The following is a 16353-nucleotide window of genomic DNA, read 5'->3' on the forward strand; positions in this document are numbered from 1 at the left end:
GAGATTCTGCTGAATTGACTTAAGTCAAGAGCTGGGAACTGGGGAGTTCCCGTTGTGGCTCAGTGGCTTAAGGATCCGACTAGTAACCCTGAGGATGTGGTTCGATCCCTGGCCTTGCTCAGAGGGTTAAAGGAACCAGTGTTGGTGTGAGCTGCAGTGCAGGTCACAAATGTGGCTCAGATCTGGCATTGCTGTCGCTATGGAGTAGGCTGGCAGCTGCAGCTCCAATTGGACCCCTAGCCTGGGAACTTCCATATGCATAGGTGCTAAAAAGACAAAAAAAAAAAAAAAAAAGGAGCCGGGAACTGAAACTCTCCCTGAAACTCTCATTTTATGGGTCCAAAGCAAGGACTTGTTAGGGCTTCAGTAGCCCATGGGCCCTGGGGAATGGGAGGGACCAGATTCTAGGAGGGCTGCATGGGAAGTAGGGTGGAGGAGTGTAGAGCGGAGATAAGGTCCACTGGAGAGGTGTGGGATCCCCACCCCTAGCACACTGGGGCCCTGGATCAGGCCCTAAGCATGGCCTAGGGTGCAAGTAGGCCAAGGAGTACAGGGTAGTTCACTGGAGGAGTCTCAGAAAATATAATCGCAGGCCCCCTGAGGCCCACTTGCATTTTTCAACAAGGTAGAAGAAACTTCTATGTGTGGATGAAGTGACCATGCTCTCTTCCCCACCCTGCAGGCACTGCAAACACCTTCCCCCCCCAGCTGGAATGCCTTCTAAAGCAGAAATGGCACCTTTGTTTCATAGACCTTCACAGCTGAGGAGTCATACCTCAGCTGACTTCTCGAGATGCAATGTAAACAAAGCCAAAGGCATCACCTTCCCTTTCAGAAAAGGAGAGTGAGACTCAGGCAGGACAGTGACTTGCCCCAGTAAATGGTAGAGTCAGGAGTCAACCCCAGGGCTGTGAGGCCTGTGACCTTGGCACAAAAGTGAAAGCTTGGCACAGGGGAGGAGAGCCTGCCTGGCTGCCATGCTACTATGGCTCGGAGCTGGGCTAGGGCCAGACCTGCTGAGGGCTGGGCTCATGCTTTGTGTTTTTTCCTTGGCAGTGGAGCCTGGTGTGTGAGGATGATTGGAAGACGCCCCTCACCACCTCCCTGTTCTTCATAGGTGTGCTCGTTGGCTCCTTTGTGTCCGGGCAGCTGTCAGACAGGTAAGGATGTTGGGAGGGAGAAAGGGTGATTGTCAATTCATTGCCTGTCTTGGGGTTGAACTGAATTTAGGGTCTTTTTACCCAGAGATAGGGATGCCTCTTAGGCCACCAAGTGAGTGATAGGAGGAACCATGATGTCTCCTGCCTTCAGCCCCTTTCTGGGACCCTCTGGAAAGTGGTACCCTTGTGTCACCAAACCCCTCAAAAAAAGAATACTGTCTCACCACTGCCTCCCTGCCCATCGCTAACTCTCCGGAGCCACGTGATCTGCCCACAACCAGCCACCAGCTCAGTCAGAGTCAGACAACGAGTACCCCTCACTAACTGTGCACCCGCCACTGCTGTAGGTCAGACCCCTGGCTAGACGCTGGGGCTACAGAGCCGACCAGGCTGATTCTGGGACCCCTGGATCTCAGTCTGGAGGAGACAGCATCACAGCTCTGGGAACATGCTCCCAATGGCCCATGAATATTCTGTGGGGACCAGAGCAGGAAGGTGGGAGTGTTCAATGGCAGTGTTGGGAAGACGTCCTGGAGGAGAGGCTGTCCCTCCCTGAGTTATGAAGCCCAGTGGGACTTCAAACCCAACAGCCTAAGACCTGAGTTTGGAAGATGGAGTGGGAGACTGTTCTGCTCACACCCATGTTCCATCCTAGCCATTGGACACTACCAGAATGTGAAATTAAGACTTAAGCCAAGCATAGTGTCACTAAGGGGCATTGCTGGAAGCTACAGTTTCCATAGAGCAGTGGTTCCCAATCTGGGATGCACAGTAGAGTCACCTGGGAAACTTTTTAAGTCCTAATACCCAAACTGCCTCCGGTTGTCTACATCCAGATAATAAGAATCTCAGAATGCAGGTGTTTATTTATTTTTTCTTTTTATTTATTTATTTATTTGGTCTTTTTGTCTTTTCTAGGGCCACTCCCGCAGCATATGGAGATTCCCAGACTAAGGGTCTAATCGGAGCCGTAGCAGCCGGCCTACACCAGAGCCACAGCCACGCAGGATCCGAGCCGTGTCTGCAACCTACACCACAGCTCACAGCAACGCCGGATCCTTGACCCACTGAGCAAGGCCAGGGATCGAACCCACAACCTCATGGTCCCTAGTTGGATTCGTTAACCACTGTGCCACGACGGGAACTCCAATTTTTTTCTTTTTTTTTTTTTTAAATTGCAACTGCAGCTGCAGGCCTACACCACAGCCACAGCAACACCAGATCCGAGCCACATGTGCAACCTATGCCTCAGCTCAGGGCAACACGGGATCCTTAACCCACTGAGCGAGACCAGGGATCAAACCCATGTTGTCATGGATACTAGTCAGGTTCTTAACCCTCTGAACCACAACAGGAACTCCATCCAGATAATAAGAATCTCAGAAGGCAGGTGTTAGCACCAGTAATTTTTGAAGCTCTCTAGATGAGTCCAAGAACAGCCAAGGTTGAAGACTGCCATTGGAGGGACTCTTGGTTCTGGATTGACAGAATTTCCATGTTGCTGATATTAGATGTATCTGTAATCGGTACTGTACCCACTTTCCAGAAACATGGTGACAACTTCTACCCCTGGCTTGTTCTAAAGAGCAGATTTCCATGTCATCTATACATAAGCTGATCTGTACCTTTGAGATATGGTGCTTACACAGGAGGTTCAGAATCTCAACAGCTACCTCCTGGGCAGATGGATACCTGAAGCCTCACCAAGGAAGAACCTGGGAGGATGTGACAGGGTGAAAAACCTGTCCCAGCCCTGAGAAAAACAGAGTGCGAAGCAATGCCTGACTCAGGGCTTCCACACGCCCTGATTACAGCCCTACCTGCATGGGCCCTATTTTGTGCTGTGCTGTTCTTTACAGGTTTGGCAGGAAGAGTATCCTCTTTGCAACCATGGCTGTACAGACTGGCTTCAGCTTCCTGCAGATCTTTTCTATCAACTGGGAGATGTTCACCGTGTTATTTGTCATCGTTGGCATGGGCCAGATCTCCAACTATGTGGTGGCCTTCATACTAGGTAGGAATGGCTTCTGACCTGCAGGGCTCCTCCTTCCACCCCTCTGAGAGGCCTGGCGGGGGGGGAGGGCACTAAGGAGGGCACAGGGAGTGCTCTTACTCAACACAGAAGGCAACCCCTCAGCTCATGGACTGTGCTTCCAACATGTGATCAGCCTCAGGGTTGTATGTGCTGGGGATGGGGGTGCAGCCACAGGTTCTTTGACTCGGTCATAGGCAGGGCAGGCACTCACAGGGAGCCAGCTCTGTGCTGGGTCCTGAAATGGGATGGTGAATAAGAACTGCAGCTGGTAAAAGCCAGCTATGTAATTACTGAGACACATGTCAGGAGCACAGGGCTTGAGAGAGGCACAGAGGAGGGGATCTTGAGAGAGAGACAGTCTAGGGATGTCTTTGATTGGTGCTGCAAAAGCTTAAGACTTCTGCCTGGGCCAGGGCTAGAGGGTGGTTAGTGTGGCCAGTACACAGGTAGAGGAGGCATGTGCCAGACAGAAGTCCAGTGCCAGCCTGCCATTGTTAGGCAGGTCTGGCCTTACCGTAAGTCAGAGCCCACTCCCAGAGCCTATCAGCTACATGCAGGACGAGCTTCACTGCTGAGATCAGTCCTATCTCCTAGCAGCAGCCTTGGTTCTGGAATATTAAGCTGCTTAAGAGGGACTCACAAGCTAAAAGGCCATGAGGAAGCCCCCCGGGCCTTCACCAGCTTTTCCTGGAAGGCAGTGGGGTGAGCCCTCAGCAGGTGGATGAGGGCCGTCCGCAGGAGTGAGAGTCCCCGGAAGGCTTTCTAAACCCACCTGCTCAGAGATACGGGGAGATGGGGGCACCTCTGGGATATAGACACCAATTTCCATAATCTCTAGTGTGATCGTATATTCTGGCTGTCCCAGTTTATCCCTATTGTCACAGTGTAATTACCAAGATGCGCCTTTAGTGTAAGTCTAATAATTCTTATCTCAAAGGTCTGACTAGTAAGATGATTCTGATCCCTTTTAAGAGTCTGGATGACTCACTGGCTTTTGAGATGCTGTGTTCTCTTGGTCGAGGATGTGTACGCCCACTGTCCGGGTGCCAAGGTGGAATTGTTCGGATTCCACTCCTTTAATCATTTGTGAAGATCTCCTCACAACAGGCCCGGCCTTGGTGTCTGAAGAAGGAGGAGGGGAGGGCATGCTGAAGGTGCCGCTCTCTACTCTGTAGGCAAGGAGGGGAGCAAGATTTTCTTAAAGGAGGTCATCATGCAGAAGACTCAGAAAGCTGCAGGCCAGTGGTGTTGGAAACTGGAGATTGGAGGAATTTAGAAGAGAAACTCCAACCTCCTAATGCCTGATGGCCCCAAGAACATGGCTTTTGGACACAGCAGAGCCTATTGTTCTCATGGTCTAAATCCCACAGCCCATCTTCCTTGTGGTGACCCTCCCTATACCTGAAAAGCCCAGCGGGTAGCTTTGCTTGGGTCAGAACATACCAGAGACTAAACAGAAGAATCTTCCTGAGGCCAGCAGAGCCCTTTAGGAGGACCTAAAGGATCATCTGAAATGGAAGGGCACAGCACAGGATCATAGTGAAGCCAGAGGAGCCTTGTCATTGGGATCAGGAGCCAGGTGGCATCTGTACCACACCTGGCATCCCCCAGGTCCTGCTAAATGGTCAGCATTGAGACTTACCTTTCCAGGGGCACAGGGTGCTTCTGGAGCCATGGAGCCTCCCCTGTGTGAGTGCATGAGGCCCAGAGAGCCCACCCTGGGCCTCCTGCAAGAAGGTCCCTGCCCAGATGATCCCAACACTACAAGCAACTTCCCTCCTGCTCCCCATGCTAAGAAGAGTGAGGAGGGTCAGGGGGAAAGTAAATCTGTAAGATTATTCAGAGCCCAGATATCCAAGCCAGTGATCAGCAGGCGGGACTCTGGGTGCAACAGGTTCCCCATCAGTTTGGTCCAGGGCTGCAGCAGGGTGCTCTGGGAACCTCCCTGGCTATAGTGTTACGTTGCCGTGCTCTGCAGGAAACTGCTGATTTTTGAGACTCCTTACGCTGGGTTCTTAGACATGAACATTTAGGAGTGTCACTGCTCCCCCTGGAGCAGACAGACTCCATGAACAGCAGGGGAGGGAGCGGGGAGGACGGCAGCTGGCTTCTCACGGCACAGTAGCGCTCTCTGGTGTTCTAGGGTTAAAACAGTTGGATTCTGGGTTTTAATTAACTAAAAGAAACCGCAACTTGGGGTCTGAGCTGAGTTCTGCCTGGGCCTTCCACTTTTGCCCTCTGGCTCCAGGGAAGGTTGGCAAATTCTGTGATGATAATCTCCCCTTTTAGTAGGAGTCTTCACATTAATTCATAAGCTGAATTACCCCCACTCTCAAAGCAGTGCAGAAATGGATCCTCTCCTTGCTCTGCCTTTTAAGAATCATAAAGCTTGCTAGAGTCTTAGGAGACTAGAAAAGGAAAGAACAGTGCTAACTAAAGGAGCAGAACATGGATACACCTGCAAGTGAGGGAGCTGCCAGAGTGATGCTGATTCAGGAGGAAGTGACCACTCAGGACCAAGGACACTGATCCTCCTCACACTCCAGCTCCCCTCTCAATCTCCTACTGTTTCCCAGAAATAATGCCTTGGACCTGTCCACAGCCTCTGGGTGATATGCCAGCATCCTGCTCATCTTTCATAACTAGCTGCTTGAATTTATTTTGCACAGTTAACTGCCTCCTGTCTTGACTGATCCATTAATTCAGTATTTTCGCGGTACTCTTAACATCCTCCTCCTCTGCAGTATTTGTTCCAGCATGTGGAACCATTTAAAGTTCTACTTCCACTGATGTCTAAATGTGTCATCTTCCCTTATAACTTGGCTGCCAGGAAACTCAGGCAAGACTGAAATTTAACTGTATTAACTATGCAGCTTCAATCAGCCACATAGTTTTTAAATGTTTTTAAATTGAGATATACTATAATATTAATTCTTAAAAAGTGTGTAATTCAGTGGTTATTAGTACATTCACAGAGTTATACAATAATACCTCTGCTTAACTCCAGAACATTTTCATCACCCACAAGAGAAAGTCATTAGCAGTCACTCCCCCATACTCCTCTCTCCCTGGCCCCTGGCAACCACTAATCTACTTTCTATCTTTATGGATCTGTCTCTACCGGACATTTCTGATAAGTGGAGTCATATAATATGTGGCCTTTACGACTGACTTCCTTCATTTAGTGTTTTCAAGATGGGTCCATTGTTGTAGCATGAATCAGTTTTCTAGTGTATGGAGATAACACGTTTTGTTCATCTCTTCATCAGTTGATGGACATCTGGTTAATTCCATTCTTTGCCCAGTTTGTAGAATGTTACTGTCAACATGTGAGTACAAGTTTTTTGTGAATCTGTTTTCACTTCTCCTGGGTATGTACCTAGGAGTGGACTTTCTGGCTCATGTGGGAATTTTAACCATTTAAGGAACTGCCAGAGTGTTCTCCAGAGTAATCCATTGCATATTTTTGTTCTTTTCTCCAAGGCGTGACGTTTTACTTTTCTTTATATTTTACTCTAATGTTGCCATTTTATTTTATTCAAACGATAAGCTACCTCAAATGGGATATAAATACATTGGAAAGATGCAGAGATTTTCTGGCAGTCTTTGTCTGCACTGCACCTTTTGAGGGAAGAACAGGGGAGACCCAGGGAGGAGCAAGGAGTCACTCTGGTCTGGCTTTAAGGGCTCACATCTGGTCAGCAGAGGCAGGGGTGTTAACAAAAGCCAGTGTGGGTTGTGGGCCTGCTGGTGTTGGGGGAGCTCAGATAACTTTTAGAGGGTATATACAAAGATAGAAAAGGTTACTTTTACCTAGGATGATCCATCAAAGTTTATAGAAGGGAGAGGGGAAGCCTGAGCAAGAGACTATCTGTTAATCTGAAGAGGAGTCTGAGTATTTTCTGAGGAGGAAAGAGAAGTTCTGCTGTCTTCCATTGGGTTTCTTGGTCAAAGGCATCATGTTTTCCAACAGTCCCCTGACATGTGGCACATTTCAACTGTTTGACTAAAATAAAATAATTAGTTCTCTCTGAGCACCTACCATATACCAGACACTCACTTGACTAGGCCTTTTACCTACATTATCTCAGTGCTCATAAAAATAACTACATGAAGTAAGACTTATCAAAGTCACTCTAGTAGCAAACGAGTGACACGGAGCCCAGGCCCTGCACAGGGCTGATGGAGGGCATGCCTGCTCATCCCAGGGATGCCTGGGTCCTAGCCCATATCCTGACAACTGCACCACAGTCTTGGCTCTTGAGCTGGGGCCTGCTACGGAGATGATAATGAAGAAGAAGAAGAAGATGATAATGACGACGATGATGATCGAGGGAGAATGACTAAGAGTCAGAGCCAGAAAGTCATACTAACAGGAAAACGTTCAGCTTTGTGCCATCTGTATTGCTCCATGGGAAGGCACAAGGCGGAGCTATGAAGCTGTTGGTACTCTGCAAAGGTAGAACAACTCTGTTCCTGCCTGAGATTCAAGCTTAGGGATATTATCTGGGAATCCAGCAGTGTAACTTCTTGCTCTTATTAGGGTCACTGAAGTTTGAGGGAGCTCCCTTGGCCTCCTGAGTCTACAAGACTCTCCCTTGGGCATGTGCACTTCTCTCTTCCACAGTCACATCCTCAGCTGCTTCCCTTCTGAACCTCTGCTTAGGAATAAGTCACCCCCTATTCATTCTCATATCATGAGAATCACAGACAGAGGATTTAGAAACCATGGCATGGTGAGTCTTCTCTTGGAATGGTAGAAAGGTCATTAATGAGGTAAGAAAAGATCTGGAAACAATACTTATGATCCTCAAAGAAGTTTGGCCCTATTCCTGGGAATGAGTGTAGAGGCTGAGACATACGCTGGGTAGTTTATCTTCCAAGGTCTGCGATGCACAGTACTGGCCATTCTTATCAACCTGGCTTTTAGAAACAGCTGTTCAAGAGGGAACTACTGAGGCACATCCTCTGTTAGGCTGAGTGAGGAAGAAGAGGGGTGTGGACAGGAATAGGTAGGAGGTGAGAAAGGGAAACCAGTAGAAGTAGTAGTTTTACTGCCTCTCTGGATTTAGCCCTTAATTCCTTAGCCATTGCTCAGGGCATAGAAACCCAACTGAGAAATTCCGTTTTGAAAGCCAACCCTGAATGACCTTTGAATGGTCTGTTTTGTATTTTCTGGGCTATTTCTCTGTAGTGGTGGGCAGATCTTAAGCAAAGGATGGGGTGGAGCCATTGCCATTGGCCAGATCTCCACCCTAGGGCAGAGGACAGGAGTGGACTCTGTGGAAAGGGCCTGGAGCTTTGTGACAGCAGAAGGAGCTTGTTCTTGGACTCCTTGTCTCAAAGCAAATGCTCCAAGGAGCAGGCAACGTCCCAGGAAGAAATAGGGCCGAGCGATCCACTGTGGCACTGAGCAGAGCAGAAGCCTCTCCCAAAACAGGGCCAGAGGCCAAGCAGTCTTGGGCCTTTGTAGTGTTCTGGGAAAGCTCTGTGAGGTGCAACACACACACACACGATGTGTGGCCAGCTCCAAGGCTGCTGCCTGCCAGGCCGGCAGAGCAGCTTCATCTCATCTTTCCTTGGGCTGTATGGACTGATCCCTAAGCCCCGTGTGGCTGCCATGGAATTCAGCCTGGGGTGCCGGGGTCCTGCTCTGTGCACCTCCAGAGACAGCTAGATCCTCTTTATCATTTCTCCAGGCTCAAAGGTGGCTGAGGATGTCCTGACACGACTCAGTAACTGAACTCTCCACTATTTCCCAAGAGACCTATGCCTGCCTGTTAGTGCATTGTGAAAAAGGCTGAATGCCCCAAGATCCATGGCCCTCGGCAGAGCCCCCAAGTCTCCTGGGACACTCTCTCTGCTCCTCACCCCGGGGCTCTTATTTTGGAAATGTGGTAGTCTCAGAAGGGACTGCCTCTTGGGGTTGGGTATGATATTCCCATGACATGAGAAGGCCTTAAAAAAATGAAAATATATGACTCCTTTAAAATCTCATGAAAGCTCATCCTTCTATAGGGTGCTAAGTCTTGGCTCACTTCCGATCTTCCTCCACCCTGACCGCTCCTGCCCTGGGCCATTAGCAAACACCTTTGCTCTTTTCTAAGTGGTTATATTTTGAACTCTAACTGCCAGGTAATGATGTAAAAAGCAAATATGAAAGTGAGTTAAAATGCTAATACTCCTCCCTTGTTTTGAACAGGAACAGAGATTCTTGGCAAGTCAGTTCGTATTATATTCTCTACGTTAGGAGTGTGCACATTTTTTGCAGTTGGCTACATGCTGCTGCCACTGTTTGCTTACTTCATCAGAGACTGGCGGATGCTGCTGCTGGCGCTGACGGTGCCGGGGGTGCTGTGCGTCCCGCTGTGGTGGTGAGTGTGGCTTGGTCCCAGACAGCCCCCCTGCTACGGGCCAGCAGCCGGAGCCTGGTGCTGACCCTGGCGTGAGCTTGCTGACCTCACTGGCGTGATGGGGGCCTCAAAGCCTAGAGACATTTGCCTCCATGTGGGTGGGCCTGTGTGAAGGGGTTTCATTCTCCACCCACACCGTTCTGTTCTCAGCAAACCTAGTCCCCGTTAGGCTCTCCCCGCTCTTACCTTTATTGCCTGTTGTTGTTGATGTTTGTGGAGCTGGTACTGTTGGCTTCTGATATTTTTAACTCTGTCCTGCTCTTCTGACACTTTTCTCTCTAGGAAATCTTTCTCCTTATGGCTTCAACTAATGTAACTTCCCTATTACATGATGATTAGCATGCCTGTTTATGTGCTTTGTCTTGAAGGAGGAGAGAACTGTTTTTGTTTAATAAGTCATTAGAAAAATGTTCTCTTCTCTCCTCCCACAACCTTTCTTTTTCTTTTTTTTGTTTTGTTTTGTTTTTTGTCTTTTTGCTATTCTTTGGGCCGCTCCCGTGGCATATGGAGGTTCCCAGGCTAGGGGTCCAATCGGAGCTGTAGCCACTGGCCTTGGAACGAGCGATCCAAGCCACGTCTGCAACCTACACCACAGCTCAGGGCAACGCTGGATCGTTAACCCACTGAGCAAGGGCAGGGACCGAACCCACAACATCATGGTTCCTAGTCGGATTCGTTAACTGCTGCGCCACGACGGGAACTCCCTCCCACAACCTTTCAACCCAATTTTGACATGTCAATGTGGGAATAACCAAGTGTTGAGATACTGGCTCCAGTTTTATCTATATGATTATGTGGAAGATTTTAGGTTAAAGAACAGATTGAGAGTAATGGAATAAGGTTCCAACCATACCCATTTTTGGGAGATTCCCCATTTCTTTGGTTTTTTTTTTGTTTTTTTTTTTTTGTTTTTTCACATTTAGGCAAGAGGAAAAGAGATTTTTCCCATTGGTGGGTCTGCCTCTCTCTCTCTCTGTCTCTCTCTCTCAATAATTAGTCTTTGGTTTCATGATATCCAAGTCAAATCTCCCAGCAGTGACTGGTTTTCCTGAACTGCTTGATCTCTGTCTGCTTACACACAATGAAGTTTCTTTGATCAGTTTTTGGAACTCAGGGGTTAGACCAGCCCTCATGGTTGCCCTTTCCTATGGACACACTGACTTAGGAAGTTTCCTAGAAGAGCCTTCATCTTGCTGCAACTGTTATGCAGCCACAGAGGCTGATAGGTAGTACCTCTTGATCTTGGCCTTGTTATACCAGATGGCTCTGGTTAGACCACTTCAAACTACTGTCCTTTTATGACCTCTAGGACTACTGTGATTTACCAGTGCAAATTCTTAGCATGGGTGTGCCTACGGGAGAGAAAGCACTTTTTTTTCTTACTTCCCTAGAATTTGAGAGCCAGTGTGTTAGACGTCAGATACTATTCTGATTTCCTAACCCAGTCTGAGAGCTGGGCACTTTTCTGGAATGAGAATCCTCCTCCTCCTCATTATCATCACAGCCTCTGTCCCTCTCTCCACAAGCCCCTTGCCAACTTAATTTACTGCAAAAGATGTTGGTGATCAGATGGTCTCTCAAGACATAGGATAGAAGTATTCAAAGGTTATTTTCTGCCTCTTCAGATGAATGATTTTTTTTTTTGTCTTTTTGCCATTTCTTGGGCCGCTCCCACGGCATATGGAGGTTCCCAGGCTGGGGGTCGAATTGGAGCTGTAGCCACCGGCCTACGCCAGAGCCACAGCAACGCAGGATCCGAGCCGCGTCTGCAACCTACACCACAGCTCACGGCAACGCCGGATCCTTAACCCACTGAGCAAGGGCAGGGACCGAACCCGCAACCTCATGGTTCCTAGTCGGATTCGTTAACCACTGCACCACGACGGGAACTCCAGGTGAATGATTTTTAACAATCCATGTTCTCTGGCTCTAGCTGTCATTTTGGCATAAGAGACCAATACTTTTAAACCATGTTATAATCTTGCTGTACAGCAGAAATTGACAGAACAATGTAAGTCAACTATAACAGAAAAAATAAAAACCTAAAAGAAAAGAAAATATGTTAGAATCAAGCTTATTACTGTATGATTCTATCATAGAGAGAGAAAGAGAACAAAAATAGAAGGGCCCTGACTGGCTGTAAGAGATTAGTAGATTTTAATTTGTGGGGCTTGGATCTTAGCTTCAGAACTAAATATCAGAGCAGGGAACAACTCAGATATGTCAGCCCTTTGAGTTTCTAGCACAGAAGGTCCATGCCACAAGGGGCTGCCTTACTCTCGCCCTGAGGAGGGATCTTCCTCTGTTGTCCATGGGTTGGTGAGTGCCCCTGGCTGTGGGCACACTGTACCAGGGACAGGACTGCCCCAGAGAGAGGAGAGCCCGGGGCCAGGACAAATAAGCTGAGGGCTCATCCTGAAAGTTTAAAAATAGCATCACCATTTTTCTAGAAAAACAAAATAGCTTCTCTTGAACATCTTGTCCTCGAGAATGGGACTTTCTGAAGTGATGCCCATCTGTCCAGGTGGGCTGGGATAATGTGGGGAGTGCTTCAGGCTATCGTGATCTCTGCTGCCTACTCAACATGTGATACAGGCTCTCCAGCAACACCTTCCCCCTGTTCAGTTTGAATTAAATTGACAGAGGGACTATAGTGTACAACCTCCACCAACTTCAAATGATCAGCTAGACTTAATTCTTCATGCACCAAAAAACCACGGCAATTCAAAAGGAGAGAGCACAGCAGTCCTGAGTACAGTGAGCTGGGAATGGGAGGCTATCCAGGTGGTTTGGGGATGTTTTATGTCCCACGTTCCTTTTTATAAGGCTTGGTGGTAAGGCCACCGGCATGTTGAAGTATGTGTGTGTGAGTGGGGACAGGGCCCATAGATGCATCCTGGGGAAAGCTTTGCAATGCCTAGCTAAGTAAACATGAGAAATCTGAGGCCAGTGATGGCCCTCAAAGCCCACAGTCAGAAAGGTAGGATATTTCTAAGAACCACCTGGTTGGAAAAAGATACCTCTCGGAAGTAGAACTGCCCATGCCATGTATAGTGACTGTGGGATAAGGCCTCTTACTTTTTACTAATGCAGTCGCCACTGGCCACATGCAACTATTTAAATTAAAGCTAAATAAGAGTAAATAAAATTTAAAATTAGTTTCTTCAGTCACACTAGTCACACCAGCTCAGAAGCCACACGTGGTTAGTGGCTGCTGTATTGTACAGCACAACTCTAATTATGGAAGGTCAGTAGCCTAACGTCATCACAGCTGCTACAGGGACCAACAAGGCTATATTCAGGAAGGAAAACTGGGTTCACTTTTCAACTCATGTGCTTGTAGTAGGCTGGGGATGGAAGTCGGGGGTTGGCCGTTTTGTATGTTGTGTTTTGCTCTGAGATAATTCCTAGTGAGGCTTTGGAGGGGCCTATTAATTATAGGAGGACTCTGTCTGCTACATATAGTTTATTTTCCAGGATAACTAAGTACTGACAAATAGGTAAGGAAAGCAGGAGCTGGCAGAAGAATGGCTAAACAATTCTGAAAAATAAACATCAGGGAAAAAAAAATTAAAGTATGATTAAAGATAAATAGAAATAAGAAAGAAATCACCTGTGTTTAAGCATCAGTTAAAAATGTAGATAGACTGTATAATAAAAAATATGTTTCTAGACATTAAAAAATATGACCACATAGGCTATCTCCCCAAAATTGGTTTGGGTACTCAATGAACTGGGACTCTGTTGAAAGCCACGGGGACAGCCCACAAGAGGGTGTCGGTGCGTTCACTTCCTCCTCTGACTACAAGAAAAGCTCAAGGAACACAGATGCCATTTTTGACTCAGTAAACTTGCGAGCATCACCAGATGGGGCACCAGGGGTTCTCCTAGGGATGGATATACTAAAAAGATATTAGATTGTATTTCTTTCATGAGCCACATGGGATATGAAGTTTTAATGGCATTCTCCAGCTGCCCTGGCTTAAGTATGCCCCCAGTTAATGCTAACCCTGTAGAGCCTGGCTCTGGCTTCAAATACAACTGATGATCCATCTTATGATTTGATGAGAACTTTGCCCCTTGAAGGTGTTTTTATTTATTCCTACAATCAATGGAAATCTTAGGAGGCCTCCCCTCTGATGTTCTTTAAAAAGACGAACTAGAATTGTACAAAACAAAAATTATTGTGGGGAAACTTAGAGTTGATAGTACCAAACTCGGCTACTGTGAAAAATTATAAACCATTCCAAATGAATTTTAGGTTTATTCCTGAATCTCCCCGGTGGCTGATATCTCAGAGAAGATTTAGAGAGGCTGAAGAGATCATCCAAAGAGCTGCAAAAATGAACAATGTAGCTGCCCCAGTGGTGATTTTTGATCCTGTGGAGGTAAGCATTTGCAAATGTTTCCTCTTGAGATCAGCTATGTGTTCTTGATTATGGAATCAGAAATTTTTTTTTTTTTTTGGTCTTTTTAGCTATTTCTTGGGCCGCTCCCGCGGCATATGGAGGTTCCCAGGCTAGGGGTCGAATCAGAGCTGCAGCCACCGGCCTACGCCAGAGCCACAGCAACGCAGGATCCAAGCCGTGTCTGCAACCTACACCACAGCTCACGGTAACGCCGGATTGTTAACCCACTGAGCAAGGGCAGGGACTGAACCCGCAACCTCATGGTTCCTAGTCGGATTTGTTAACCACTGCGCCATGACGGGAACTCCTGGAATCAGAAATTTTTTTTTGTCTTTTGTCTTTTTAGGGCCCTATCCACAGCATATGGAGGTTTCCAGACTAGGGGTCTAATCAGAGCTGTAGCCTCTGGCCTACGCCACAGTCACAGCAACGCCAGATCTGAGCCGCATCTGCGACTTACACCACAGCTCATGGCAACGCCGGATCCTTAACCCACTGAGCAAGGCCAAGGATTGAACCCACAACCTCATGGTTCCTAGTCAGATTCATTTCCCCTGTACCATGATGGGAACTCCCAGAATTTAATTTGGTTCAGTAGGTTTTGGGTGCCTACTATGTACCAGGCACTGTTCAAGGCCTTAGAGACGCAATGATGATGAAGTTCTGAGATAAAACCCACCTCAAAGGGCTATGGACCAATTAAGTGCAATAATATATGTAAACTGCTTAACACACAGCAAGTGTTGATTAAATATTAGTTTCCTTCACTTTTGCAAGTTTATCTCCAACTTTTTATTGGTCTTGCTCCATATCATTGATGCAGCTACATACTGGTGAATTTCAAATGTCCAGATTAAGTGGGAAAAATGTGTTTAAGGGGTATTCCACCCATGGGTTCCCACACCATATCCTGAATCTCACCAAAGCCTGCTGAGGAAGCTGTACATGTCCTCAGTCTCGCTAAGTCACATCTAGAACTTTAAGGCCTGAGATCAGAGGCTGGAGGATTCACCCCTGCAGGCAGGAGACCACAAGGAAAAACTGATATTCATTGGAAGCAGACATGCTTCCTGACAGTCAGTGAGGACTCGCAGTGCCCTTGGCCATGCCTCATGCCACCTCCTAAAGAAAAGAAGGAAAATTAGATACAGTTCCTATGCATAAGAAGCACAGAATATAACCAACAGTGTCAAGAGGATTAGATGGAAGATAAATGATGACCAAGGGGTGGGCACTGAGCCAGCAGAGAAACAGAGCAGCAGAGTGACTCAGGGCTGAAGAGGCAGGTCCAAGCCAGGGGGGACATTTAGAAGGATGGAGAGGATGGCGCAGGGCACTTCTGGCTAAGAAAAGGGTAGGGGACTACTTAGGACACCCCAAGAAAACTATATGCTTGCCCTGTGCTCACATCTGTACTTCTGGCTGCCCTGGAAAGGACTCCGCAGGGTGGCAGGCGTGCCAGTGCTCTACCTCGAGGGCTTCCTCCATCCCTGGCCTTTGTGACCTTTGACAGAAGCAGATACCCTGGAGGTGGCTGGAGAGCCTAAACTCTCAGAGGAAGCCAGGACAAATATGTCTATCCTTTGCTTTTCAGATTAAGAATTCTCTTCTCAGCCTTGGTCACGTTAACTGGATGCAAAAGTAACACTGGGAGTGTCTCGCACTTCTGCATCTCAGGGTTGTGTTGGATGTTTGTTGATATTTAATGGATATGTGGTCTGACTCCTGTTTTGAGGAACTTACAGTCTAGTAAACCAGGAACAGAAGTACATAGTTAAGGACAAATAAGAATAAAGTCCAGTGTCAAAATGCAAGCTTCTGACAGCACCTGGTTTCCTCCTGCCATGAGGCACATGGAGCCTTAACCGAAAAAGCCCAAGAAGGGAAAGGGAGCTAGTGCTTTCCTGAGGCCCAGTCATCTCCCCTGCTCACCTCCCAGGTAGGGTCCTCTATAGGAGGACCTGCAGAGCCCTGTGCCAGCAAATGCAGCCCGCTCAGAATGATAATGGAGAGGCTACCAGATGCCAGGCACAGTGTTCAGCTCACTTGATGCTCATGCCATAACTAGTAGGTACTACTACAGGCCCATTTTTTAAGGAGAGAAAACTGAGACACAGTTCTTTTTAAATGAGTTCTTTGCCCAGGATCACACAGCTAGAAGTCTTACTTGGTCTCTCTGGTGCCAAAGTACATGCTCTTAAGTGCGCTTTCTCATGTCATGTTAGGTGCAGTGGCATTAACATGGACAGGAAAAAATACAGAGTTAGTATCATCTTAGAATGTGAACTTGGGCTTCTTGAGCTTCCCTTCTGAAGGTGCTGCTTCAGAAGTGCCTG

At 47.6% G+C, this 16353-nt stretch overlaps 1 protein-coding gene across 1 annotated transcript in view; it reads left to right on the forward strand.

The window, feature by feature from the left end:
- Positions 1 to 16353, forward strand: part of SLC22A4 (solute carrier family 22 member 4) — a 43966-nt gene that overhangs the window by 15208 nt on the left and 12405 nt on the right. Inside the window, exons 2-5 of the mRNA XM_047778585.1 lie at positions 1057 to 1160; positions 3020 to 3174; positions 9398 to 9569; positions 13870 to 13996. Coding sequence (XP_047634541.1) covers positions 1057 to 1160; positions 3020 to 3174; positions 9398 to 9569; positions 13870 to 13996 — 558 coding nt within the window. The remainder of the gene's footprint in view (positions 1 to 1056; positions 1161 to 3019; positions 3175 to 9397; positions 9570 to 13869; positions 13997 to 16353) is intronic.

The sequence above is a fragment of the Phacochoerus africanus genome, chromosome 4 (genome assembly GCF_016906955.1).
Source record: "Phacochoerus africanus isolate WHEZ1 chromosome 4, ROS_Pafr_v1, whole genome shotgun sequence".
Taxonomy (NCBI): Eukaryota; Metazoa; Chordata; class Mammalia; order Artiodactyla; family Suidae; genus Phacochoerus; species Phacochoerus africanus.